Here is a 26,914-nt window from a genome sequence, read left to right on the forward strand (position 1 = left end):
AGAAAACAGAAAGATGTCAGAATGTATTTTTTTGCAAACATCCTTTCTGAATAAAAAAGTAATCCAATAAGTAATCATCTAGTTGTTCAAAAGTATCTGTAATCTGATTGCAATATTTTTGCTGGTAAAGTAAGCGATTTACAAGTAATTGTTTTTCCTAATTAGACATGTAAAATGATTACGTGTAATCAGTTACACCCCAACCCTGATTTTACTGGACAACATTGCACTTGATAGACTTTTATTTTGAAAGTTGCTGTGATGACGCTCAGAATTTCATGTCCTGGGTCTCCAGAATAGATTGTTTTTCTCCAGCCTGTGAGAAATAAACAAGATGTCGTCAACATATGCCGCGTTCACACACTAGACGGCACTAGGAAACACGGAAACGTCCGACTTGCTAACTGGTTGAAGTTATACACGTGCCGCGGCCAACGACTTAGCAAGATGGACATTTCCGAGTTTCCTAGGTCTGACTAGTGTGTGAACGCAGCAATAACCACGGATCGGGGAATTTTAACGTAGTCTACTGTCAACCTCAACAAGGGGAAATTGGATGTTGGACATGAAGTTAGCTAGTTAATGCCAAATTGATTAATTTGTAAGTTGAGTGAAATGTCTTTGCTCAAATTTTAACCAGACTGGTTCGGTGTATTTCATAATCATCAGCTAGCTAACTAGCTAGTTGCTAATGCTAGCTAGTTAGCAACCTCTACCGAGTACGGAAACATCAGATAGACTCTGGGACAGGTAACGTTAGCTAGCTAGAGAGCTTGGACTTTTTTTAAACTAGACAGCCAGCAAGCTGAAGTGCTCATTTATAAGCAATATCAGGTCCCCTATAGGAGTTTGTTTTATTTGAACTATACAACATTGGGTAGCTAGTTGTCAAATCGTGTAGCTAACAGCTAGCTAGCTTCCATGCAACATTAGTCTAGCAGGACCAAAACGGGCGTTGTTTTGATAGCGGTGGCTAGGTAGATAGTTAGCTAATAACAATATGAACTTAACTAGCAAGTTCAGCTGCTCAGCTAGCACTCTACAACTGTCTCTGGCCAGTGAAACAACACTAGAAACTAGTACTAGACAAAGGGCTTGTTGCGCAGGCTTACTACCGTTACACTAACTAGCTAGTTCCATGCATTGACATTACCTACAGTAGCATTACTAATTTGTTTTCCTTCCCTGCAGGTTGTTGACAGAGCTAAGGTGTGGTGAAAAACAGTGTCAAGCCTATTAGGCCTAACTTCACAAGTATTGTGTGTGAGACACCTCCAACATTAACATTCCAATGCCTCTGCTATTCCTGGAGAGGTTTCCCTGGCCCAGTCTGCAGACCTACACAGCGCTGAGTGTGGCTCTGCTGGCTGGAAGCATCTTCAGCGCCTACACTACTGTGACAGAACAGGGGTTCGGGGTTCCAGACATGGACGAGCCTCCACCACCTGCACCCTTATTAGGGGATAATAGAGGCGGCCTAGGCCTAGAACATGTGACTAGCGATGATGTTGTGGGTGCAGATACAGAATTGGCGACCACTGTTATGTGGTACCTGGTCACCGACAGTCTCTTTGTATGGGTAAGTCTTATTCAAGATAGGCTCAACCCAGCCAAGCATCAAATATTGTTGTTATGTTACTTAGATGTTACATGGTTGCTAAGAGGTCTGCTCTTCTCTACTCCTCAGGTGTTGGTGAATACAGCTTGCTGTTCTCTGATGTTAATTGCTAAGATGATCCAGTGCATGGTTTTTGGGCCCCTTCGAGTCAGTGAGAAGCAGGTGAGGCTTGGAGTTGTGGTGGTAACTTAATAACTGATATTTGGGATAATTTGATAAGCCTTGTGTGTACTCACATGTCAACATGGTACTTCCATGTTTTCTCAAGTGTTTGCTTTTTGGCATGTCACCTTATTGAAGGTTAGGCATCTAACTGTTTATGTAAACTATAGTAGAAATGTCCACAAATAGTCCACAAAACAAGATATTATCCTTGAAATCTACACTGGTGGTTTGAGTCTATTAGTGTACTCTGACCACTCCATCCATGTTCTAATGTCTTGACCTCTCCTCTCTCCACCCCTCTCTCTTCCCATCTCCTCTCTACTCCACTCCCCTCCTCTCTCTCCTCAGCACCTTAAGGACAAGTTCTGGAACTTCATCTTCTATAAGTTCATCTTTATCTTCGGGGTGCTGAACGTTCAGATGGTGGAGGAGGTGGTCATGTGGTGTCTGTGGTTCTCTGCTCTGGTCTTCCTCCACCTCATGGTCCAGCTGTGCAAGGACCGCTTTGAATATGTACATCTCATCAACCTCTAACAGTACATTTGTCATTTAGCAGACGCTCTTATCCAGAGCGACTTACATTGGTGCATTCATCTTAAGATAGCTTAACACTTTACTGTAGGTGTTTTTATGAATGCATTCATAAAGCCTTTATAACAGCTATATAACATTTGTCATGAGTAGTTTTAAATAATTATGAGTAACGGCATGATATAAAGGTTCAATTCATTTAAAAAAAATGTTCTAAATCTAGTTATATTGGGTAACAAGTGCTATTACGCAGTATGCATGACAACTTATTAGAGCACTGATTAAAAAACTGAAATAAGGAAATTACAAAATGTAGATGGGCCCACCCACTGTACTGTAGAGAGAGACCTTGTTGACTTGTTTACACTGTAAACTTATATACTTATGTTAGATGCCAGTGATATGACGCTGTTGGCTATACATTCAGTCACAGTGACTGCCATAGACTGGGTCTCTTTCCGGTCCAGGCCAGACCTATTAATAAGCCTAGTTCTTGCTGTATGTATGTAGGCCAGGGTCTTAGGTTTAGCTAATGTTTCAGTCACTTCATTGACTCAAACTACAGAGTGGGGGACTACAAAAAAACTAAGATGAACATTTAGGTAGTGTGCTGTAGCTGTAGGAAAACAGAACATCACACCATATTGTGAAGAATGACATCTCTTTGTCTGAAATCAATGGTTGTTAGATTTTCCCCTTATCATATCAGCTGACATGGTACCTGTTGTAATGCTGTACTTTGTTGCTGCTGTCTGCAGTAAAAGTTAGATGAAAGGCTGCATAACAAGCCTGTATGTGTCACTGTACCTGTGTCAATATTGCTGTGTGTCACTAGACATGTTATTTGAGCATGTGTTAGTAGTACAGTATGGGGCTGCAGTGACACTGCCCAGATAAAGCTTACCTCTTGACCAAAAACATGCACAACGGGAAAGTCTATTGAAAGTCTAGTACCCATGAAGTCTGCAACCACCCCTAAATTGTTATTCTGTGTGTCGGGCGCTCTTTGTATGCAAGTACAAGTTATATGTAGGTGTGCGTGTCCGTCTACATCTGTGATTAGTAATCTCTCTTTCTGAATGAGTGTATACAGTAGGTTAATGTGTACCTGTTCCCCCTTGCAGCTGTCCTTCTCTCCCACTACTTCTATGAACAGCCATGTGCGTGTCCTTACCCTGCTGGTGTCCCTGCTGCTGGGCTGCTGTGGTCTGGCTGTGGTCTGTGGTCTGCTGGGCGCTGCCCATGGCATGCACACCCTCTCCTTCATGGCTGCCGAGGTGAGGACCTAACCCTAAAGAGCTCACCAGCATGTAGTCCTAATAAACGGAAATTAGTTACCTTTGGTTCATTCAGAAATTCCTATGGGGAAAGAATAGGGTTTTGGAATAGACACTGAAAATAAGGTCTGAGGTTAACATAGACTTAGGATATGTTATACATTTTGTTCTATGAGAAAATATCAGTCAGTTAACATGACCTTTATGAATTATGAAACCTTTGTGTTTTTTCTGATTACGTAAATGTTAAAAAATTCTCAAAAGGTGACGTTAGCTGATGAAGATTCTTATAGAACAAAACGTATCAGATCTCCTAAGCCTGTGTTTACCACAGACCTTATTTTAGGCATTTATCTAAAGACCCTATGAAAACTCTGTTAATTTCCCCATAGACTTTTTCCAACGAACCATGGCAGAGTTAGTGCCTACAAAAAGACCCCCTTACTATTGCTCTCTATTGGGCGGAGAGTATTGGTGTAGACTAGAGCAGAGCTGGCTGAACCTCCTTGGGAGTTGGGACTACCATCCTGCAGGAGTTTGTTCCAGTTGTTGTTTTATTGTTAGTTACAGTAACAAGGAGGTTTACTCAGTCACAAATTAGTATTACGTCATTGTCATCAGTTACATTTGTTTCCCACAAAAAAAGGATGTATAAAATACTTATGTATAATTCCTAAGTCTTTCTCTGTCTTTCAGTGTCTGCTGGTTACTGTGCGGACTGGACATGTCATCATGAGGTAAGACCCTTCCTTGCAGAATGCAGACCCTCTTGCACTGCAACACAGATGACATAGCGGATCTAGAATGAACCAGCAAACAAAAATTGAGTTTGCTATTCACAAGAAGCATTGCCTGATGTGAACCATGCCTCGAACGAAAGAGATCTCAGAAGACCTAAGATTAAGAATTGTTGACTTGCATAAAGCTGGGAATGGTTATAAAAGTATCTCTAAAATCCTTGATGTTCATCAGTCCACGCACGGTAAGACAAATTGTCTATAAATGGAGAAAGTTCAGCACTGTTGCTACTCTCCCGAGGAGTGGCCGTCCTGCAAAGATGACTGCAAAAGCACAGCGCAGAATGCTCAGTGAGGTAAAGAAGAATCTTAGAGTGTCAGCTAAAGACTTACAGAAATCTCTGGATCATGCTAACATCTCTGTCGGCGAGTCTACGATACCTAAAACAATTAACAAGAATGGTGTTCATGTGAGGACACCACGGAAGAAGCCACTGCTGTCCAAAAAAACATTGCTACACATCTGAAGTTTGCAAAAGTGCACCTGGATGTTCCACAGCGCTACTGGCAAAATATTCTGTGGACAGATGAAACTACAGTTGAGTTGTTTGGAAGGAACACTATGTGTGGAGAAAAAATGGCACAGCACACCAACATCAACCTCATCCAAACTGTAAAGTATGTTGGAGGGAGCATCATGGTTTGGGGCTGCCTCAGGGCCTGGACAGCTTGCTATCATTGACGGAAAAATGAATTCCCAAGTTTATCAAGACATTTTGCAGGAGAATGTTAGGCTATCTGCCTGCCAATTGAAGGTCAACAGAAGTTGGGTGATGCAACAGGACAACGACGCAAAACACAGAAGTAAATCAACAACTGAAGAAAATACGCCTTCTGGAGTAGCCCAGTCAGAGTCCTGGCCTCAACCCGATTTGAGATGCTGTGGCATGACCTCGAGAGCAGTTCACACCAGACATCCCAACAATATTGCTGAACTGAAACAGTTTTGTAAAGAGGAATGGTCCAACATTTCTCCTGACCATTGTGCAGTTCTGATCCGCAACTACAGAAAACATTTGTTTGAGGTTATTGCTGCCAAAGGAGGGTCAAACAGTTATTAAATCCAAGAGTTTGCATACTTTTTCAACCCTGTACTGTGAATGTTTACATGGTGTGTTCAATAAAGACATGAAAACGTGTAATTGTTTGTGTGCTATTAGTTTATGCAGACTGTGCTTGTCTATTGTTGTGACCTAGATGAAGAGCAGATCAAATTCTATGACCAATTTATGCAGAAATCCAGGTATTTCCAAAGGGTTACATACCTTTTCTTGCCACCGTAGGTTTCTTCCAAGGTTCCTGCCTTTCTAGGGAGTTATTCCTAGCCACTGTGCTTCTATATCTGCATTGCTTGCTCTTAGGGTTTTAGGCTGGGTTTCTGTATAAGCACTTAGTGACAGCTACTTATGTTATAATTTGCTTGATTTGTGGTGTGTACAATTCAAAAGCATAGGTGCAAAAATGTCCAAACAAAAATGCATTATTGTGACCAGGGCAGGGTTCTGACTAAGTCTGTTTCTCTGCAGGTACAACATTCACCTGTGGGATCTGAACCACCCAGGCACCTGGGAGAGTAAGGGTTCCTACGTCTACTACACTGACTTCATCATGGAGCTGTCTATGCTGTCCCTGGACCTTATGCACCACATTCACATGCTGGTGAGTGACAGAGCTGGGAGCACTACGGGCTGGTATTAGTAAGAGAACTAACTGAATGGGTAAGAGTACCACCAAGAGGCCCACAAGATGGCTGACTAAACGAGCCTGAATTTAAAATAAGGGCTTTATCTCAATTTGTCTTTCTTTGGATTCCTTGCATTCTATCTCTTCGCCTCCTCAACTGTATTGGAGGAGAAGGTCCATGCTGTCTCTTCTCAGATGATGAGAGTAATCGAGGAAAGATGAATTGAGAGAGAACCACAGTATTTAGTTCGATGAAAGTTGAGTTTGATCTTAGAGCTGTGTTTAACATTTGACTCCGGTCTCCCCTCAGCTCTTTGGTAATATCTTAGAGCTATGTTTAACATTTGACTCCGGTCTCCCCTCAGCTCTTTGGTCTTAGAGCCCTCTCAGCTCTTTGGTAATATCTTAGAGCTGTGTTTAACATTTGACTCCCCGTCTCCCCTCAGCTCTTTGGTCTCCCCCCCGTCTCCCCTCAGCTCTTTGGTAATATTTTAGAGCTGTGTTTAACATTTGACTCCCCCGTCTCCCCTCAGCTCTTTGGTAATATCTTAGAGCTGTGTTTAACATTTGACTCCCCCGTCTCCCCTCAGCCCTTTGGTAATATCTTAGAGCTGTGTTTAACATTTGACTCCCCCGTCTCCCCTCAGCTCTTTGGTAATATCTTAGAGCTGTGTTTAACATTTGACTCCCCCGTCTCCCCTCAGCTCTTTGGTAATATCTTAGAGCTGTGTTTAACATTTGACTCCGGTCTCCCCTCAGCTCTTTGGTAATATCTTAGAGCTGTGTTTAACATTTGACTCCGGTCTCCCCTCAGCTCTTTGGTAATATCTTAGAGCTGTGTTTAACATTTGACTCCCCCCCTCAGCTCTTTGGTAATATCTTAGAGCTGTGTTTAACATTTGACAGCTCCCCTTTTTGGTAATATCTTAGAGCTGTGTTTAACATTTGACTCCGGTCTCCCCTCAGCTCTTTGGTAATATCTTAGAGCAGTTTTAACGTTTGACTCCCCTTTCTCCCCTCAGCTCTTTGGTAATATCTTAGAGCAGTTTTAACGTTTGACTCCCCTTTCTCCCCTCAGCTCTTTGGTAATATCTTAGAGCAGTTTTAACGTTTGATTCCCCTTTCTCCCCTCAGCTCTTTGGTAATATCTTAGAGCAGTTTTAACGTTTGATTCCCCTTTCTCCCCTCAGCTCTTTGGTAATATCTTAGAGCAGTTTTAACGTTTGATTCCCCTTTCTCCCCTCAGCTCTTTGGTAATATCTTAGAGCAGTTTCAACGTTTGACTCCCCTTTCTCCCCTCAGCTCTTTAGTAATATCTTAGAGCAGTTTTAACGTTTGACTCCCATCTCCCCTCAGCTCTTTGGTAATATCTGGCTGTCCATGGCCAGTCTGGTGATCTTCATGCAGCTGAGGTATCTGTTCCATGAGGTGCAGCGCCGCATCCGACGCCACAAGAACTACCTCCGTGTCATCAACAACATGGAGGCCAGGTCTGTCTACTGACCAGCCTACTGATGACTCTTACTGTCTTGTATATAATACATCCCTACTGTTACTTATTAGGTGATGGGTGGTGTTCTTTCACTCTTAGCTGAGACTCAGTGCATGAAGCTGTAGCAGTGTGTGTTGTGTGAATCTAGTCTCTCTGCTTTCTTATGACGGGCTATCTAGCTGTTAGCTATTTATGAGATTAGTGCAGTTGTTGATATAGATTTGTTATGCTCTGTACTTCTCAGGTTTGCAGTGGCCACAGCCGAGGAGCTGGTAGCCAACAGTGATGACTGTGCCATCTGCTGGGACACCATGCAGACAGCACGTAAACTGCCCTGCGGACACCTCTTCCACAAGTAAGAGACTGACCCAACCACCTTTGCACCTCTAAAATCCCAGGAGTCATTATTTCCTCACACTTGATTGAATGTGGCATTATGTTGGTGATGTTTTGATTGACACTAAGAGTGTTGTCTGTACCTGTGTTTGCTACGCATCTGTGTACATTAACGCTCCTGTTTGCTATTCCTCAGTTCCTGCCTGCGGTCGTGGCTGGAGCAGGACACGTCGTGTCCAACATGCAGGATGTCCCTGAACATCAGTGGTGATGGAGGTCCGGCCAGAGGCCAGCAGCAGGGGACTGGCCTCCCACTGGAGAACAACCTGGGCCCTGGGGGCCCCGCTGCAGATGCCAGACCACACCTCAACCAACACAATCACTTCTTCCACTTTGATGGTAAGGCCGTACAGACTTGTTTTACAACACAGGTGATCTCACTGAATGGACCACTCTATTAAGTATGGTTGATGATGATGAGTTCTGGCATATAACATGTTGATAGTCACATAGACAGACATCACACTGTTAGACACTTCTTATCGTGCACATTTCAGGTAGTGATTATTGTGGTGATGTCTCCTCCCAGGCTCCCGCATTGCCAGCTGGCTGCCTAGTTTCTCAGTAGAGGTGATGCACACAACTAACATCCTGGCTATCGCTCAGCAGGCCAACAACTCTCAGCTCAACACCATGGTGAGTCACAGCCTTACTCTAATCCCCTCCCGGGACACCAGGGGATTCTCCTTTTAGCATGTTTTTTAGTCCTGGACTAGGTTTAATCCTTCCAAGATGTCTCGCAAGCATCATCTGAGCTTTGAAGATTGTTTTTACACCTGCCATTTATCAACAGCTTTGTTTTCAATGTATTCATTGCAGCAATATGACTTGACTAGAATGGAGGTGGCTGCTGGGTAACATAGTGTTCTACTCCCCACAGGCCCATCAGATCCAGGAGATGTTTCCTCAGGTTCCCTACCACTTGGTGCTGCAGGACCTGCAGTTGACCCGCTCTGTGGAGGTCACCACCGACAACATCCTGGAGGGACGCATCGTGGTGCCCTTCCCTGCCCTGGTAGGTCCTCCAGTTCAGTTCATTGGGTATTTTGGCCATGGTGGTCCACATATAGACCCCAGAAGGCCTACACTTTCCCCTTGTGTGTGATTGTTCTGAGGGTTAGGCAGAAAAAGAGAGGGAATGAGTTCAGGATCTAGTCAAATGTGTTTAAAGGTGTATACTGTGGTGTTAACTGGTGTTGATTAAAGATGTCTTGCCTCTCCCCCTCCAGGCGGCTGAGCGTTCCCCCGTGCAGGTGAACCCAGGCCCAGAGGAGGGGGCAGGAGCCAGTGGGGGGGTGGATACTGCTCCCAGAGAGCTGAACAGCCTGGAGGTCAGAGGGAGCCGTTTCTCCAAGTCTGCAGAGGAGAGACAGAAGATGCTGCTACAGAGGAAGGATGAGCTGCTGCAACAGGCACGCAGGTACTGTACTGTCACCACCGGCAATACTAGACCAGTCTGTCAAACGAAACGGGTGTATTCAGTGAGGGGAAACCTTCCCAGGTTTGCAGATAGATATATAGCCTACCCTATTCAACTTTGCAGACAATCATATCTTATTACGCAATCAATTTCTGTCTGAATGTTTTGCAACGTGACCAGGCATCCTGAACAGGCCTCAGCTGACAATCTTTTCAAAATAAGAGTCTTCTTAGATAAGAGCAAACACCTGTTGCTGTCTTGGTGGTGGTTTCTTGTCTGTTCGGTCAGGGTTCAGTCACTGGCTCTTTTACTGAGTAACTACAGTAGCAGAATAGCTCTATTGTAACTAAATGACTGAGATCACTGTTATGTTTATAATGACACACCACAGCAAAAGTTTAGCAAAATGAAAGTTTCTTATTGGACTGGTACAGACAGTTTCTCGCTGCGACTCTCTGTTTCTGAGCATTTCCTTCTGTTTCGTGTTTGCTGAACACAACCCACATTGACCTTAATTCATTTCCCCACAGGAGATACTTGAGAAAGAGCCCAGAGGACGAGGAGGACCTGCCCACTCTGGAGGAAGACGCCCCTGTCTCAGACGTGACCATGCTGAGACGCAGGACCATGGCAGCAGCTGCAGAGAGACGCATGCAGAGCCAACCAGACCCTGCTCCCTGAGACTATACTGGACTGTAAACTCCCACCTAATGCCCTTGGAGTGTCCATCAAACTCCTCATGTCCCACCTAAGAGGCACCTCCACCGAAAGAGCGCTCTACGTTATATGATCAATGGAATTACCTAAATAAAAACATTACATTACAAAGTGTTACAAGAAGCATGGGCTTTGGCTGCACTGTTTTAGGCTGCCCTAGTGAGATATGAGAACTGGGCCTTGGGAATGGTACCAGCCTCCTCTGAACTTTCACCAGGCACCAGAGGCTTAATTGGACATGGATCACCAGCGTTTTAAAGGAGTGGTGTGTGTCTGTCTGAGTTTCTGAAGTGCACACCTGTCATCACATAGCTCTAGCCCCCCAGCTTCACTAGACTTACCTGCCATTCTCTTTACTGGCCATGATGGGGAAGGAAAGAGCATGGTGTCACAGTCCGAGGATGCTGCTGAGGTTAGTTAAGGTTTGTTAAGGTGCTGTCGCTACATACAGCTCATAGTGTAATGGAGTGGGACATAGTTTGTATTGGTTTTATTCAACAACAAAAATATTTGTGTTGTAATGAGCTATTGATATCATGGGTTTGGTTGATAACATACTGATGTTATTTTATAAGAATGGAGTGAAAACTGTGAATTAAGAGTAGGTTTAATAGATTAAAACATTGTGAAGCTTTTTTAAATTTTTAATTAAGAGAATGTCACTTAATGTCACTCATCGAAATATGAATGTACTTTATCCACAATGCTGCAGAGAGAGAGTAGAAGTGTTTAAATTCTGGGTGTTGTGGAGACCTGGTTGTAAATGTGTTAAATGTCACATATCCACCCAAGAAAGAACACTATCTAAATAGGAAGACGTAATATTTTTGTCTCCTGACAGACAGTAAAACTCTCACCAGTACAGAGTTATAGAGTGGCTCCCTGACCTCCTAGGTCAACCAGTGGTTTCTATCTGCAGTCTGTATACCTCTAAAACTTCCCAAAGCATACCTACACTGTATTAAACATCCATTGATAGAGGTATAGAAGACTGTATGGGCTCAGAGGAGTTGGGTAGAGGTTTGAATACTGATGAACCTATCTGATTCACTCACTCACACTCCATTCATGCACTCCATGTACTGGTAGGTTCATTCTTGCAGATGATATGTAGGCCTATGTTTTGGATTCTTGCAGACGATATGTAGGCCTATGTGTTGGATTCTTGCAGACGATATGTAGGCCTATGTGTTGGATTCTTGCAGACGATATGTAGGCCTATGTGTTGGATTCTTGCAGACGATATGTAGGCCTATGTGTTGGATTCTTGCAGATGATATGTAGGCCTATGTGTTGGATTCTTGCAGACGATATGTAGGCCTATGTGTTGGATTCTTGCAGACGATATGTAGGCCTATGTGTTGGATTCTTGCAGACGATATGTAGGCCTATGTGTTGGATTCTTGCAGACAATATGTAGGCCTATGTGTTGGATTCTTGCAGACGATATGTAGGCCTATGTGTTGGATTCTTGCAGATGATATGTAGGCCTATGTGTTGGATTCTTGCAGATGATATGTAGGCCTATGTGTTGGATTCTTGCAGATGATATGTAGGCCTATGTGTTGGATTCTTGCAGACGATATGTAGGCCTATGTGTTGGATGTCTTTGATAACTCAAGGCTTTTTAAAGTTGAGTGGTAGATATGCATGATTCACAATGGAATGCTTTAGTTTACGTTTACCCCAAAGAACATTGATCCCATGAACTTCCACATGATGCAGATTTCTTTCTTTGAGATGTGCATATTTTTGTGTCTCTTTCAGCTTGTTTCATCTGTGGGATTGTAAGAAGTTTCTACTAACTGTGTTTCAGAGATGCACTTCTTGTCAAAAACAAAATACACTAGTCAGTTTTTCATTGATTCAAGCTATTGATCAACTCATATTTTCATATCCATGTCATTTTTATATTCATAAGGGGTTATTTTTGTAACCATTGTATATTTAATCTTAATCAAAAACATGAATTAATCTTTTGGACTGAGCTTTCCTCATATTTTGTGCCTAAATCAAGAATATATGGTTTGATTGTGTAAATAATGTAGTTTTTGTAAGAACTGCTCAAGTAACATGAACAAATGATCAATAATAAACAGAGCTTCTCTACAGCCAAACTAGCTTTTCTTTGCTTCCTGTGGATAGGCCAAGTACCCCTAGGGGTCCTAATACCCCAGGTTGGGAACCACTGCTCTAGATATTGAGTAATCTCTTTCTAGACAGATGGGTTGCCTCCCACAATGTTACCAGTGAGAGAGTTTGATTCAGCTGAACCGCAGTGCACCGGGCTATGCAGTGAGGGAGGAGCACCCTTTTCAAATGGAACAGTAATCTGCTCCGCTCGGTAAGTCGCTCTGGATAAGAGCGTCTGCTAAATGACTTAAATGTAAATGTAAATGTCATGTTGTCAACAAGGCAGCATGATGCATCGTTCAGAAACCTACATCTTTAACCATTTTTAACTTTTTCATTTGGAATGCGGATAGTGTTTTTATCAAGAGCAATAATTTTTGCATGTGAAAACAGAGTCCTACAATTTACTCCACATGCTTAACCTATGGCCACTTTTGTTTTGAGCCGACTCTACCGTCGGCCAAAATGGAGCACCTGACTCACGCCCGGGAGGCAGCCGGTTCCAAAACAAATACAATTAAAGCTAACCCGGTTTACCCGGGGCAGTCCCAGGGCATTAATCAAATACCCTCAGTGTTCCAGCATACACACCTAGGTCTGGGATTTCTGAGATTAGGCTAGGAGTACAATACTTAAAGGGGCAATCCTTAGTTGAAACAATAACAAAGCGGTCGCCCCCCTCTGTTCCGGTAAAAAGCTCAAGGATGGGCCTAGATAAATGTAACCACTCTCAAATGCATAGACATAGCTGTGGAAACAATATATGAAAAGGATAGTTTTAAGCATGTTTTGAGGCTGTACAGTATTTTACATTTGCAATGTTTACAGACATTGGAGTAAAGCAGGCTTATATTTTGGGTTCTGATGGGGTATGGCAGTTAAATTAAGCTCATGAAGCATAAATTCTATATTATTTAAAAAATCAATGGGTACATATTAATTTACATGTCCAAAAATGTATGTGGCAACTGCAGATTGCCCCTTTAAAGGGCTGGCTTCCTGGACACAGCTGGACTAAAAAACATTTAAATCGTTTTTATTTCTAGGTCTAGGTTTAGGCTAATCTATCTCTGGGAAACTGGCTCATAGTGTTCTTAGTTAGATTGGACAGTAGATGGCAGTAATCCCATCTCTATGACCACACTGCGTAATGTACTCGATCTATTCTATACGTTACAGTACAATTTATTTGAGTTACTCACGTAGCCTACATCTGGGCGGAGGGAGCTAGAAAATTCGCATTATTGAATTGTGATGTTCGGATTTATGCATCATTCGTTGTAAAAAATAAAAACGACCAGCTGATCGAACAACTTGCACAGTGAGTTTTGTTTTGCTAAAAATACTTTACTGTTTAAATAATTATGTTGCCTAGATTTACTGAATTATTATGTTTTTTATAGAATTTCCGTTATTTGTAGGTCTATTTGCGTAATAGTTATAGTTGCGTAATGTTTTGGTTCACTCGTTAAAACTGTTGACCCATTTACTGTAAAAGTTACTTTAAATGTTATGTTCAACTTTAAACGTACTACAATATTTAAGGATTCATTAAGCCTTCATAAACCCTTTATAAATAGGCCTATGCATGTTTAAGAAACCATTCCTAAAGCGAAAGTCTGCAGAATAAATAATAACTAAGCCGTCATCCCGCCTATGTTGCAGTAAAAAACTGAGGGATACAGCTGGAAAAATGTAACCACTCTCTTATTAATTCACAGAGCTTTGTATGCAAGGACTGACCATCCATGATATCAACATTATACTTAAACAATAAGGCACGAGGGGGTGTGGTGTATGGCCAATATACCAAGGCTAAGGGCTGTTTTTAAGCACAACGCAATGCAGAGTGCCTGGATAATACAGAGTGCTGTGGTGTATTGGCCATATACCACAAACCCTGAGGTGCCTTATTGCAATAAAAATAAGTGTTTTGTCATACCTGTGTCTGATATATCACGGTTGTAAGCCAATCAGCATCCAGGGCTCGAACCACCCAATTTATCATGTAGTTTTAACCATGTTTTGAGGTTATATAGTGTTTGTTTACATTTACTCTATTTACAAACATTGGAGTAAAACAGGCTTATATTTTTGGGTTCTGATGGGGTACGACAATTGAACTAAACTCATGAGGCGTTCTATAAATTATAATCTTCAAGAATCAATCTGTACATATTGTAAAATCTATTGGTCGCTAAATCCGGAGAAATTACAGACCATGTAAAAAGCGGGTGGTCACTAAATCCATAATGGGCTCCCGAGTGGCGCAGCGGTCTAAGGCACTGCATCTCAGTGCTAGATGCGTCACTACAGACCCTGGTTTGATTCCAGGCCGTATCACAACCGGCCGTGATTGGGAGCCCCCATAGGGAGCGGCACACAATTGGCCAAGCGTCGTTCGGGTCTGGCTGGGGGAGGCCATCATTGTAAATAAGAATTTGTTCTTAACTGACTTGCCTAGTTGAATAAAGGTTACATAAAAAATAAAAACCTGTCTAGACCAAGTAAAAATGGTTGGCTGGTGTCTCCTCACCCGTCTGAGCTGTCGGCTGTGAATGCCCTCACCCGTCTGAGCGGTCGGATGTGAATGCCCTCACCCGTCTGAGCGGTCAGCTGTGAATGCCCTCACCCGTCTGAGCGGTCGGCTGTGAATGCCCTCACCCGTCTGAGCGGTCGGCTGTGAATGCCCTCACCCGTCTGAGCGGTCGGCTGTGAATGCCCTCACCCGTCTGAGCGGTCGGCTGTGAATGCCCTCACCCGTCTGAGCGGTCGGCTGTGAATGCCCTCACCCGTCTGAGCGGTCGGCTGTGAATGCCCTCACCCGTCTGAGTGGTCGGCTGTGAATGCTGATGTTGAGGCTCATACTCACCTCATACTGGTCGAAGATTTTTACTTTAAGGAGTCGGACACCAGTGATTTACTTCAGACACTGGACAAGGCCCAAATCCCCATCACTCGCATGAAGAAGAGACAGAGATATCAGTGACGTAGGTCGTGGTGGCTTATAAGGATCCAACAGCAAGTGGGTAATCCGCCTCTACCATCAGCACTATTAGCCAACATGCAATCATAGGATAATAAAATGGATGAGCACCGATCAAGACTAACCTACCAATGGGACATTGAAAACTGTAATATGTTATGTTTCACCGAGTTGTGACTGAACGACGACATGGATAACATACAGCTGGCTGGGTTTTCCATGCATCGGCAAGATATTACAGCTTATTACAAGGGGTGACAGTCTGTTTCAATATGTAAATAACAGCTGGTGCATGAAATCAAATATTAAGGAAGTCTTGAGGTTTTGTTCGCCTGAGGTAGAGTATCTCATGATAAGCTGTAGACCACACTATTTACCAAGATAGTTTTCATCTATATTTTTTTTAGCTGTCTATTTACCACCATAAACTGATGCTGACATTAAGACCACACTCAACGAGCTGTATAAGGCCATAATAAAACAAGAAAATGCTCATCCAGAGACTGTGCTCCTGGTGGCAAGGGACTTTAATGCAAGGAAACTTAAATCTGTTTTACCTAATTTCTACCAGCATGTTACCTGTGCAACCAGAGGGAAACAAAAACTCTAGACCACCTTTACTCCACACAAAAGGATGCGTACAAAGCTCTCCCTCGCCCTCCATTTGGCAAATCTGACCATAACTCTATCCTCTTGATTCCTGCGTACAAGCAAAAACTAATGCAGGAAGTACCAGTGACTCGCTCAATACGGAAGTTGTCAGATGACGCAGATGCTAAGCTACAGGACTGTTTTGCTAGGACAGAATGAAATATGTTCCGGGATTCTTCTGATGGCATTGATGAGTATACAACATCAGTCACTGGATTCATCAATAAGTGCATCGATGATGTCGTCCCAACAGTGACCGTATGTACATACCCCAACCAGAAGCCATGGATTACAGGCAACATCCACACTGAGCTGCCGCTTCCAAGGAGCGGGACTCTAACCCGGACGCTTCTAAGAAACCCTGCTATGCCCTCTGATGAACCATCAAACAAGCAAAGCATCAATACAGGACTAAGATTGAATTGTACTACACTGTCTCTGTCGCTCATCGGATGTGGCAGGGCTTGCAAACTATTACGTACTACAAAGGGAAGCACAACCGCGAGCTTCCCAATGACACAAGCCTACCAGATGAGCTAAATAACTTCTATGCTTGCTTCGAGGAAAGCCACACTGAATCATGCATGAGAGCACCAGCTGTTCCGGATGACTGTGGGATCACGCTCTCGGGAGCCGATGTGAGTAAGACGTTTAAACAGGTCAACATTCACAAGGCCGCAGGGCCAGACAGATTACCAGGACGTGTACACAGGGCATGCACTGACAAACTGGCAAGTGTCTTCACTGACATTTTCAACCTGTCCATGTCAGAGTCTGTAATACCAATATGTTTCAAGGAGACCACCATAGTTCCTGTGCTCAAGAACACAAAGGTAACCTGCCTAAATGACTACCGACCCGTAGCACTCACGTCTGTAGCCATGAAAGGCTTTGAAAGGCTGGTCATGGATCACATGAACACCATGAACACCATTATCCCAGAAACCCTAGACCCACTCCAATTTGCATACCACCCCAACTGATCCATAGATGACTCAATCTCTATTGCTTTCCACACTGCCCTTTCCCACCTGGACAAAAGGAACACCTATGTGAGAATGCTATTCATTGACTACAGCTCAGCGTTCAACACCATAGTGCCCTTAAAGCTCATCACTAAGCTAAGGACCCTGGGACTAAACACCTTCCTCTGCAACTGGATCCTGACTTCCTGATGGGCCGCCCTCAGGTGGTAAGGGTAGGTAACAACACATCTTCCACTCTGATCCTCAACACTGAGCCCCACAAGGGTGTGTGCTCAGTCCCCTCCTGTTCTCCCTGTTCACACATGACGGCATGGCCAAGCACGACTCCAACACATCATTAAGTTTGCAGATGACACAACAGTGGGTGTCCTGATCACCAACAACGATGATACATCCTATAGGGAGGAGGTCGGAGACCTGGGAGTGTGGTGCCAGGATAACAACCTCTCCCTCAACGTGATCAAGACAAAGGAGATGTTTGTGGACCACAGGAAAAGGAGGGCTGAGAACACCCCCATTCTCATTGACGGGGCTGTAGTGGAGCAAGTTGAGAGCTTCAAGTTCCTTGGTGTCCACATCATGGTCCAAACACACCAAAAAAGTTGTGAAGAGGGCACGACAATGCCTATTCCCCCTCTTGAGAATGAAAATATCCTCAAAATATTCTACAGCTGCACCATTGAGAGCATCCTGACTGGTTACATCACTGCCTGGTATGGCAACTACTCGGACCCCGACCTCAAGGCACTACAGAGGGTAGTGCGCACGGCCCAGTACATCACTGGGGCCAAGCTTCCTGCCATCCATGACCTCTATACCAAAAACTCCAGCCACCCAATTCATAGACTGTTCCCAAGTCATAGACTGCTACTCCATGGCAAGCAGTACAGGAGCACCAAGTATAGGTCCAAAAGACTTCCTAACAGCTTCCACCCCCAAGTCACAAGACTCCTGAACAGCTAATCAAATGGCTACCCAGACTATTTGCATTTTTACACTGCTGCTACTCTCTGTTTGTTATCTATGCATAGTTATTTTACCTTTACCTACATGTACAGTACCAGTCAAAAGTTTGGACACACCTACTCATTCCAGGGTTTTTCTTTAATTTTACTATATTCGACATTGCACAACAATAGTGCAGACATCAAAACTATGAAATAACACATATGGAATCATGTAGTAACCAAAAAAATGTTAAACAATTCAAAATATATTTTATATTTGAGATTCTTCAAAGTAGCCACCCTTTGTTTTGATGACAGCTTTGCACACTCTTGGAATGTCTTTGTGAGACGCAGAGTAGGTGAACAGATGATCTTTACATGTGTGGGTCCCACTGTGAAGCATTAAGAAGAAGGTGTGATGGTGTGGGGTGCTTTGCTGGTGACACTGTCAGTGATTTATTTAGAATTCAAGGCACACTTAACCAGCATGGCTACCAGAGCATTCTGCAGCGATACACCATCCCATCTGGTTTGCGCTTAGTGGGGCTATTATTTGTTTTTCAGCAGGACAATGACCCAACACACCTCCAGGCTGTGTAAGGGCTATTTGACCAAGATAGGAAAGGGGTGAAGTGCTGCATCAGATGACCTGGCCTCCACAATCACCCGACCTCAACCCAATTGAGATGGTTTGGGATGAGTTGGACCGCAGAGTGAAGGAAAAGCAGCCAACAAGTGCTCAGCATATGTGGGAACTCCTTCAATACGGTTGGAAAAGCATTCCAGGTGAAGCTGGTTGGGAGAATACCAAGAGTGTGCAAAGCTGTCATCAAGGCAAGGGGTGGCTACTGTGAAGAATCTAAAATCTAAAATACATTTTGATTTGTTTAACACTTTGGTTACTACATGATTCCATATGTGTTATTTCATAGTTTTGATGTCTTCACTGTTATTCTACAATGTAGAAAATAGTACATATAAAGAAAGACCCTTGAATGAATAGGTGTGTCCAAATTTTTGACTGGTACTGTATATATTACCTCAATTACCTCGACTAACCTGTGCCCCCACACATTGACTCTGTACCGGTACCCTCTGTATATAGCCTCACTACTGTTATATTATTGTTGCTCTTTAATTATTTATTATTTTCTATTTTCTCAATTTTTTTCCTTCTTAAACTGCATTGTTGTTTTAGGGCTTGTAAGTAAGCATTTCACTGTAAGGTCTACTACACCTGTTGTATTCGGCACATGTGACTAATACAATTTGATTTGATTTGATAAAGTGTTTATACATTGTAGTTTGTTTAAAGTGGTACCAAGAGTTAAAAGTACTGGACTAATTGAAGTTACCACGTCTTAAAATTATTTTATTTATAGAATATGATATCGCGGATACTCCATAGAGGTGATTTTCTAAACCTGGGGACGAACTTGATGCTGTGTTTTCTCTGTGGGATGACATCAGGAGATCCTACAACAGGAAGTGCATTTGGCTTGATGACAAAATATTCTTTGATTGATGGGTAAGTAAACAGAGGAAAGTTGTCTTAGTTATTCTGGTTTTCCTAAAATAGAGACAAGTTTATCCTACAGTATCCCTTATTATTGGTTGATGATATATTTGTCTGTGCAGAGATACATAGACATTTGTTGCCATACCATATGCAGCCTAAAATATTAATAGCTCATGGATTTTCAATAGTAAACTTTTGGGACTTCACCACCAAGTATCCAAACAAGTGTGGTTCCAAATACAAATAATGATCATCCCATACTGAGTAATTCAGTATGTAACTCGCCCACACACACGTGGTACTGTATGGAGCTGTCACTTTAGAAATTTGATATATAAAAATGTCTCCCTCCGGCTCCACCTTGAGTCCCTCGCCTCTATTACATCTGACTGCCTCATCTCTCTCTCTCCTAGACATAATGACCTAGCTTTGATGCTGAGGATTCTCCACGGCAACAGACTGAGTCAGGTTGACCTTCACAACATCAGCAAAGTGGCCACGGACATCAACAGACTCACAACGGGACACGTCGGCGCTCAGGTTGGTTAATATATGGTTAATAGTAGCCTAAGTGTGTGTGTGATTGTGTATGCGCGTGCATGTTTGTGTGAGTGTGTGAGTGTGTATGTGTGTCCGTGCATGTGCACACTGAGTTGTACTAAAGCCATAATACCCTTCTAACTCATGTGTTGCTCTCTGACCCCCTGCTTTGTCTCTGCCCTATCCCATGCTCTGATCAGGTGTTTGCAGCCTACGTGTTGTGTGGCGCCCAGGCGAAGGATGCTGTGAGGCTCACACTGGAACAGATAGACGTGATCAACCGTATGTGTACAGAGAACCCAGAACTGGAGCTAGTTACATCTGCCAAAGGTACAATATACCTGGGGTAGGCAAGTAGATTCAGCCACGGGCCGATATTTTTCGGTGAGAATGGTCGTTGGCCCGTAACATAATTATAATAATTTGTACACTGTAAATGGACCACAAATAGGCCCAATAAGAGATAACAATAATTTTAAAATAACAATTGTTTAATACTTTGATTACATTGAGACATGATCATGTTTCTTTTTTTATTTGTGGGAATACTTGGGAACAGATTTCTTAAGTTATTATATATTTCTTTCTGAATTCCTGGTGATTTTAGTATTTTTTCCCCCTCTGTTGTGCTTTGCCTCTGCCTTTGATGATGCAGCCAGTCAAGATGCTCTCAATGGTGCAGCTGTAGAGCTTTTTGAGGATCTTTTCAGCCTCCTGAGGGGGAGGAGGTGGCTGTGTGTATGGACCATGTTAAGTCCGTAGTGATGTGAATGCCAAGGAACTTGAAGCTCCCAACCTGCTCCACTACAGCCCCAACGATGTGGATGGGGGCGTGCTCTCCCCCTTTTTCCTTTAGTCCACGATCAGTTCCTTACTGACATTGAGGGAGAGGCTGTTGTCTCTGATCTCCTCCCAGTAGGCTGTCTCATTTCCGTCGGTATTCAGGCCTACTACCGTCGTGTTGTCAGCAAACTTGATGATGGTTTTGGAGTCGTGAGTGAACAGGGAGTACAGGAGGGGACTAATCACACACCCCTGAGGGGCCCCTGTGTTGAGGGTCAGCATGGCGGAGGTGTTGTTGCCTACCTTGGAGTTCTCAGGAACAGGAACAATGTTGGGCAGCTTCAAACATGTTGGGCTTACAGACTGGGCAAGGAGACACTTGCCAGCTGGTCTTCTGGCCTGTAATTTATGCTTTCTGAAGTAATTTTATGGGTTCTTCAAATTTATCTTTCCACCAATATATGGAAATGCGTGGGTGTCTAAGTGGGTTGATGCCTGGTAAAAACATATTTCTGCCCAATTTACAGTAGTATGATGATAATGAATATGATGATGATGATGTGTGTGTGTGTATCATGTGTGTGTATTCAACAGGACTAAATGACACTAACAGGATAGCGTGTCTGATCAGCATTGAGGGAGGTCATTCAATAGACAGCAGCCTGCCAACCCTGCGTATGTTTTACCAGCTGGGGGTTCGCTCCATGGCCCTCACACACACCTGCAATACACCTTGGTGCGCACGCACGCACGCACGCACGCACGCACACACACACACACACACACACACACACACACACACACACACACACACACACACACACACACACACACACACACACACACACACACACACACACACACACACACACACACACACACACACACACACACTTATGACTTCCTCGCTGTCATCAAATGAGCAAAAGGACAATATAGGAATAAGGTGGAATCATATTAAACAGGCTCCGACACCCGCTGCATGTGGCTGAGGCTACAGTCCATTACGGATTACAAAGGAAGACCAACCGTGATCTGCCAAACGATGCCTTTCTACCAGACGAACTCAATGCATTTTATGCGCGCTTTGTCAGCAACAATATCGAGCCGGGGGTGAGGGTTGTCACCGATCCAGAGAACTGGGTGATCTCGCTCTCCTAGGCCGACGTGAGAAGAGTCTTTAATCAGGTCAACACCCGCAAGGCCATGCGCCTCGATGGTATTCCAGGGCGCGTTGTCAGAGCATGCACAGAACAGCTGGCAGGCATATTCACAGTCATTCCAACCTCTCCTTGTCCCAGGCTGTAATCCTCACGTTTTAAGATGATCACAATCATTCCTGTACCTAAGAACTCTTAAGGCTTCATGCCACAATGATTACCGCCTTGTAGCACTCACTTCTGTAATCATGAGGTGCTTTGAGAGACTGTTTATGGCACATTATCTCTACCATCCCAGCCACCCTAGACCCATTCCAATATGCATACCACCCAAACTAATCCATAGATGACGCAATCTTTATTGCTCTCCACACAATCAAATCAAATCAAATTTTATTTGTCACACACATGGTTAGCAGATGTTAATGTGAGTGTAGCCAAATTCTTGTGCTTTTAGTTCTGACCATGCAGTAATATCTAACAAGTAATCTAACCTAACAATTTCACAACAACTACCTTATACACACAAGTGTAAAGGAATGAATAAGAATATGTACATATAAATATATGGATGAGCGATGGCCGAACGGCATAGGCAAGATGCAGTAGATGGTATAGAGTACAGTATATTCATATGAGACGAGTAATGTAGGGTATGTAAACATGATATAAAGTGGCATTGTTTATAGTGGCTAGTGATACATTTATTACATCAAGATGGCAAGATGTAGTAGATGGTATAGAGTACAGTATATACATTTGAGATGGGTAATGTAGGTTATGTAAACATTATATAAAGTTGCATTGTTTAAAGTGGCTAGTGATATATTTATTACATCAATTTTTCCATTATTAAAGTGGCTAGAGATTTGAGTCAGTATGTTGGCAGCAGCCACTCAATGTTAGTGATGGCTGTTTAACAGTCTGATGGCCTTGAGATAGAAGCTGTTTTTCAGTCTCTCGGTCCCTGCTTTGATGCACCTGTACTGAACTCGCCTTCTGGATGATAGCGGGGTGAACAGGCAGTGGCTCGGGTGGTTGTTGTCCTTGATGATCTTTTTGGCCTTCCTGTGACATCGGGTGGTGTAGATGTCCTGGAGGGCAGGTAGTTTGCCCCCATTGATACGTTGTGCAGACCTCACTACCCTCAGGAGAGCCTTACAGTTATGGGCAGAGCAGTTGCCGTACCAGGCGGTGATACAGCCCGACAGGATGCTCTCAATTGTGCATCTGTAAAAGTTTGTGAGTGTTTTTAGTGGCAAGCCGAATTTCTTCAGCCTCCTGAGGTTGAAGATGCGCTGCTGCGCCTTATTCACCATGCTGTCTGTGTGGGTGGACCAATTCAGTTTGTCTGTGATGTGTACGCTGAGGAACTTAAAGCCTTCTACCCTCTCCACTACTGTCCCTTCAATGTGGATAGGGGGCTGCTGTTTCCATCTGCTGTTTCCTGAAGTCCACAATCATCTCCTTTGTTTTGTTGACGTTGAGTGAGAGGTTATTTTCATGACACCACACTCTGAGGGCCCTCACCTCCTCCCTGTAGGCCGTCTCGTCGTTGTTGGTAATAAAGCCTACCACTGTAGTGTCGTCTGCAAACTTGATGATTGAGTTGGAGGCGTGCGTGGCCACACAGTCGTGGGTGAACAGGGAGTACAGGAGAGAGCTGAGAACGCACCCTTGTGGGGCCCCAGTGTTGAGGATCAGCGGGGTGGAGATGTTGTTACCTACTCTCACCACCTGGGGGCGGCCCGTCAGGAAGTCCAGGACCCAGTTGCACAGGGCGGGGTCGAGACCCAGGGTCTCAAGCTTAATGACGCGTTTGGAGGGTTCTATGGTGTTAAATGCTGAGCTGTAGTCGATAGGAATAGGAATACCTATGTGAGAATGCTGTTCATTGACTACAGCTCGCGTTCAGCACCATTATCCCCTCCAATCTCGCCACCAAGCATATGACTCTGGGTCTGAAAACCTCCTTCTGCAACTGGATCCTGGACTTCCTGACGGGCCGACCCCAGTTGGTGAGGGTAGACAACATCAGCTTCTATCCCCAAGCGATAAAACTGATAAATAGCTACACGGGCTGAGTTTACCTTGTAACTTTATTGACCTTTTATTTTCATATTTGCACTCTCACAGAGCCCTACACACTCACACACACTGTCACTCCAACACATACAAACACTCACTCCATAATTTGCTCACTAATATACTGACTCTACACACCTGCACACTCACTCACATGCAAGCTGCTGCTACTCTGTTTATCTTATATCCTGTTGTCCAGCACCCTTACCCCTATACATACAGTATCTACCTCCATCACTCCAGTATCCCTGCATATTGAAGTATGGTATTGGATATGACTTTTTAAGTATTTATTGTGCAGTATATGGTATGCTTACTTATTTACTTTATTGTGTTTTTCATATTTCTTATTCTTATTTCTTGTGTTTTTCTGTTGTTTTAATACATTGTTATTGATTATTGCGTTGTTGGGTTTTGAGTTTGCACGAAAGGCATTTCACTGTACTTGTGCATGTGATATTAATACTTAGACTCATGCACAATATTTGTTATATTTTGGTTTGACATCTTAGGTTCTTGCCTCTGGGCTATAACACAGTAGTTTTTTTTATTGCTTCAGGGCTGAGTCCTCCTCAACAATTTATGATGTCTATCAAAGAGAAAATGACAGCCTAACAGACTTCGGTAAGGTAAGGTCAACCTTTAACACTAAGTCTGTGTACAAGTCAATACTTGTAGCCTACGCTGGTCACTTCAGGCGTAATGGCATTTCGGCACACTTGAAGTCAACAAGCTGGAGAGGTTAGAGCAAACTTTGTACAGTCAGTGCAGGTTGGCGGTCCCTTCAGGCCTCTACATACTTTTCCACAGACGAGTTATATTTGCATGATTGACATGATTTATTATTCATCATTGGCTCCTGCATGTGATGGACCAATACCTCACGAGGCTTCCTCTCTCCAAGTTGAGACCTTGAAAGTGAAATACCTGAAATAACCAAAACAGCCAGAGTAATGTTCTGGGTGTACTGCCAAGTTGCTTATCAGTGATAGAGAGGATTCCTCCATACACGTTCAGTCAGTCACCCACATGAACCCATTCAAATGGTTATTAGAAAAGCAGCATTAATTTGATACACAAACATAACGTTTTCCTTCACAGTCTCTAGGAGTTGTACACAAACAATCTTGATCCTTGACGATTTTTAAGGAGTTGTGTAATACTGATGTGATCCTCAGTCTCAACTGTGTGTTTTACTGTTTGTAGTGTTTACTGTTTGTAGATAAGTGGCACAAAGTGTTGTATGTTTTTCACTGTCAGCAGATATGCACAATGATGTACATAGAGCACGTAATATATAATTACTGGGAAACCTCACAGCAAGTGGTAACATGCTTTTCCTGTTCCCTCTCTCTCTCACTCACTCACTCACTCACTCACTCACTCACTCACTCACTCACTCACTCACTCACTCACTCACTCACTCACTCACTCACTCACTCACTCACTCACTCACTCACTCACTCACTCACTCACTCACTCACTCACACTCACTCTCTCTCTCTCTCTCTCTCTCTCTCTCCCTCTCTCCCTCTCTCTCTGTCTTTCTCTCTCTCAGGATGTGGTGAAGGAGATGAACAGATTGGGGATGATAGTAGACCTGTCCCATAGTTCCTGGGCTACAGCCAGGGCAGTACTGCAGATCTCTAAGGCTCCAGTTATTTTCAGCCACTCCTCAGCCCATGCCGTGTGTAACCACAGCCGCAATGTTCCTGATGACCTGCTCCGCGAACTGGTGAGAGCCCTGGCAGGAACTCTCTCCCTCTCTCTCTCTCTCTCTCTCTCTCTCTCTCTCTCCCTCTCTCTCTGTCTCTCTCTCTCTCTCTCTCTCTCTCCCTCTCTCTCTCTCCCTCTCTCTCTCTCTCTCTCTCTCCCTCTCTCCCTCTCTCTCTGTCTTTCTCTCTCTCAGGATGTGGTGAAGGAGATGAACAGATTGGGGATGATAGTAGACCTGTCCCATAGTTCCTGGGCTACAGCCAGGGCAGTACTGCAGATCTCTAAGGCTCCAGTTATTTTCAGCCACTCCTCAGCCCATGCCGTGTGTAACCACAGCCGCAATGTTCCTGATGACCTGCTCCGCGAACTGGTGAGAGCCCTGGCAGGAACTCTCTCCCTCTCTCTCTCTCTCTCTCTCTCTCTCTCTCCCTCTCTCCCTCTCTCTCTGTCTTTCTCTCTGTCTCTCTCTCTCTCTCCCTCTCTCTCTCTCCCTCTCTCTCTCTCTCTCTCTCCCTCTCTCCCTCTCTCTCTGTCTTTCTCTCTCTCAGGATGTGGTGAAGGAGATGAACAGATTGGGGATGATAGTAGACCTGTCCCATAGTTCCTGGGCTACAGCCAGGGCAGTACTGCAGATCTCTAAGGCTCCAGTTATTTTCAGCCACTCCTCAGCCCATGCCGTGTGTAACCACAGCCGCAATGTTCCTGATGACCTGCTCCGCGAACTGGTGAGAGCCCTGGCAGGAACTCTCTGTCTCTCTCTCTTTCTCTCTCTCTCTAACACTCCTCCATCACTCCCCCTTTCAACCACCATCGGCACGGTCACTCATTGTGGGTGGCCTGTGTTTACTCCTTATCAGGAGAGTCTTTTGGAATTATATTTTGATGATGTCTTTCTTGTCTTTTGATGATGTTATTCTACATTTTGTTGTGTTACAGCCTGAATTCAAATGGATTAAATATACAGTACCTGTCAAAAGTTTTCACACACCTATTCATTCCAGGGGTTTTCTTTATTTGTACTATTTTCTACATTGTAGAATAATAGTGAAGACATCGAAACTATGAAATAACAATAATGGAATCATGTAGCAACCAAAAAAGTGTTAAACAAATCTAAATATATTTAATATTTGAGATTCTTCAAAGTAGCCAACCTTTTCCTTGATGACAGCTTTGCACACTCTTGGCATTCTCTCAACCATCTTCATGAGGTAGTCACCTGGAATGCATTTAAATTAACTGGTGTGCCTTGTTAAAAGTACATTTCTCAAATTTCTTCCTTCTTAATGTGTTTGGGCAAATCAGTTGTGTT

The 26,914-nt window shown here is 43.7% G+C and overlaps 2 protein-coding genes across 3 annotated transcripts; both read left to right on the forward strand.

Moving 5' to 3' along the window:
• Nucleotides 1–431: 431 nt before the first annotated feature.
• Nucleotides 432–12,207, forward strand: LOC135555371 (E3 ubiquitin-protein ligase AMFR-like). 2 transcript variants are annotated; one of them, XM_064987741.1, is made up of 14 exons: nucleotides 432–601; nucleotides 1,192–1,579; nucleotides 1,688–1,780; nucleotides 2,132–2,296; nucleotides 3,439–3,591; nucleotides 4,288–4,328; nucleotides 5,915–6,047; nucleotides 7,428–7,561; nucleotides 7,808–7,918; nucleotides 8,096–8,298; nucleotides 8,489–8,595; nucleotides 8,840–8,974; nucleotides 9,189–9,379; nucleotides 9,910–12,207. In XM_064987741.1, the coding sequence occupies exons 2-14, from the start codon at nucleotides 1,292–1,294 to the stop codon at nucleotides 10,058–10,060; spliced, it is 1,905 nt and encodes a 634-aa protein (XP_064843813.1). In that variant the 5' UTR covers nucleotides 432–601; nucleotides 1,192–1,291; the 3' UTR covers nucleotides 10,061–12,207. The 2 variants fall into 2 exon arrangements, with proteins under 2 accessions (XP_064843813.1, XP_064843820.1); XM_064987748.1 differs by lacking the exon at nucleotides 432–601 and adding an exon at nucleotides 626–750.
• Nucleotides 12,208–12,307: 100 nt separating this feature from the next.
• On the forward strand, nucleotides 12,308–26,507 carry LOC135552539 (dipeptidase 2-like). Its single transcript, XM_064984228.1, has 9 exons — nucleotides 12,308–13,550; nucleotides 19,182–19,327; nucleotides 19,732–19,858; nucleotides 20,059–20,188; nucleotides 21,236–21,377; nucleotides 24,446–24,515; nucleotides 25,445–25,621; nucleotides 25,796–25,972; nucleotides 26,151–26,507. Exons 2-9 carry the CDS (start codon nucleotides 19,185–19,187, stop codon nucleotides 26,505–26,507), a joined length of 1,323 nt encoding a protein of 440 aa, XP_064840300.1. The 5' UTR covers nucleotides 12,308–13,550; nucleotides 19,182–19,184.
• The last annotated feature ends 407 nt before the right edge of the window (nucleotides 26,508–26,914 follow it).

This window comes from Oncorhynchus masou, chromosome 2 (genome assembly GCF_036934945.1).
Source record: "Oncorhynchus masou masou isolate Uvic2021 chromosome 2, UVic_Omas_1.1, whole genome shotgun sequence".
NCBI lineage: Eukaryota > Metazoa > Chordata > Actinopteri > Salmoniformes > Salmonidae > Oncorhynchus > Oncorhynchus masou.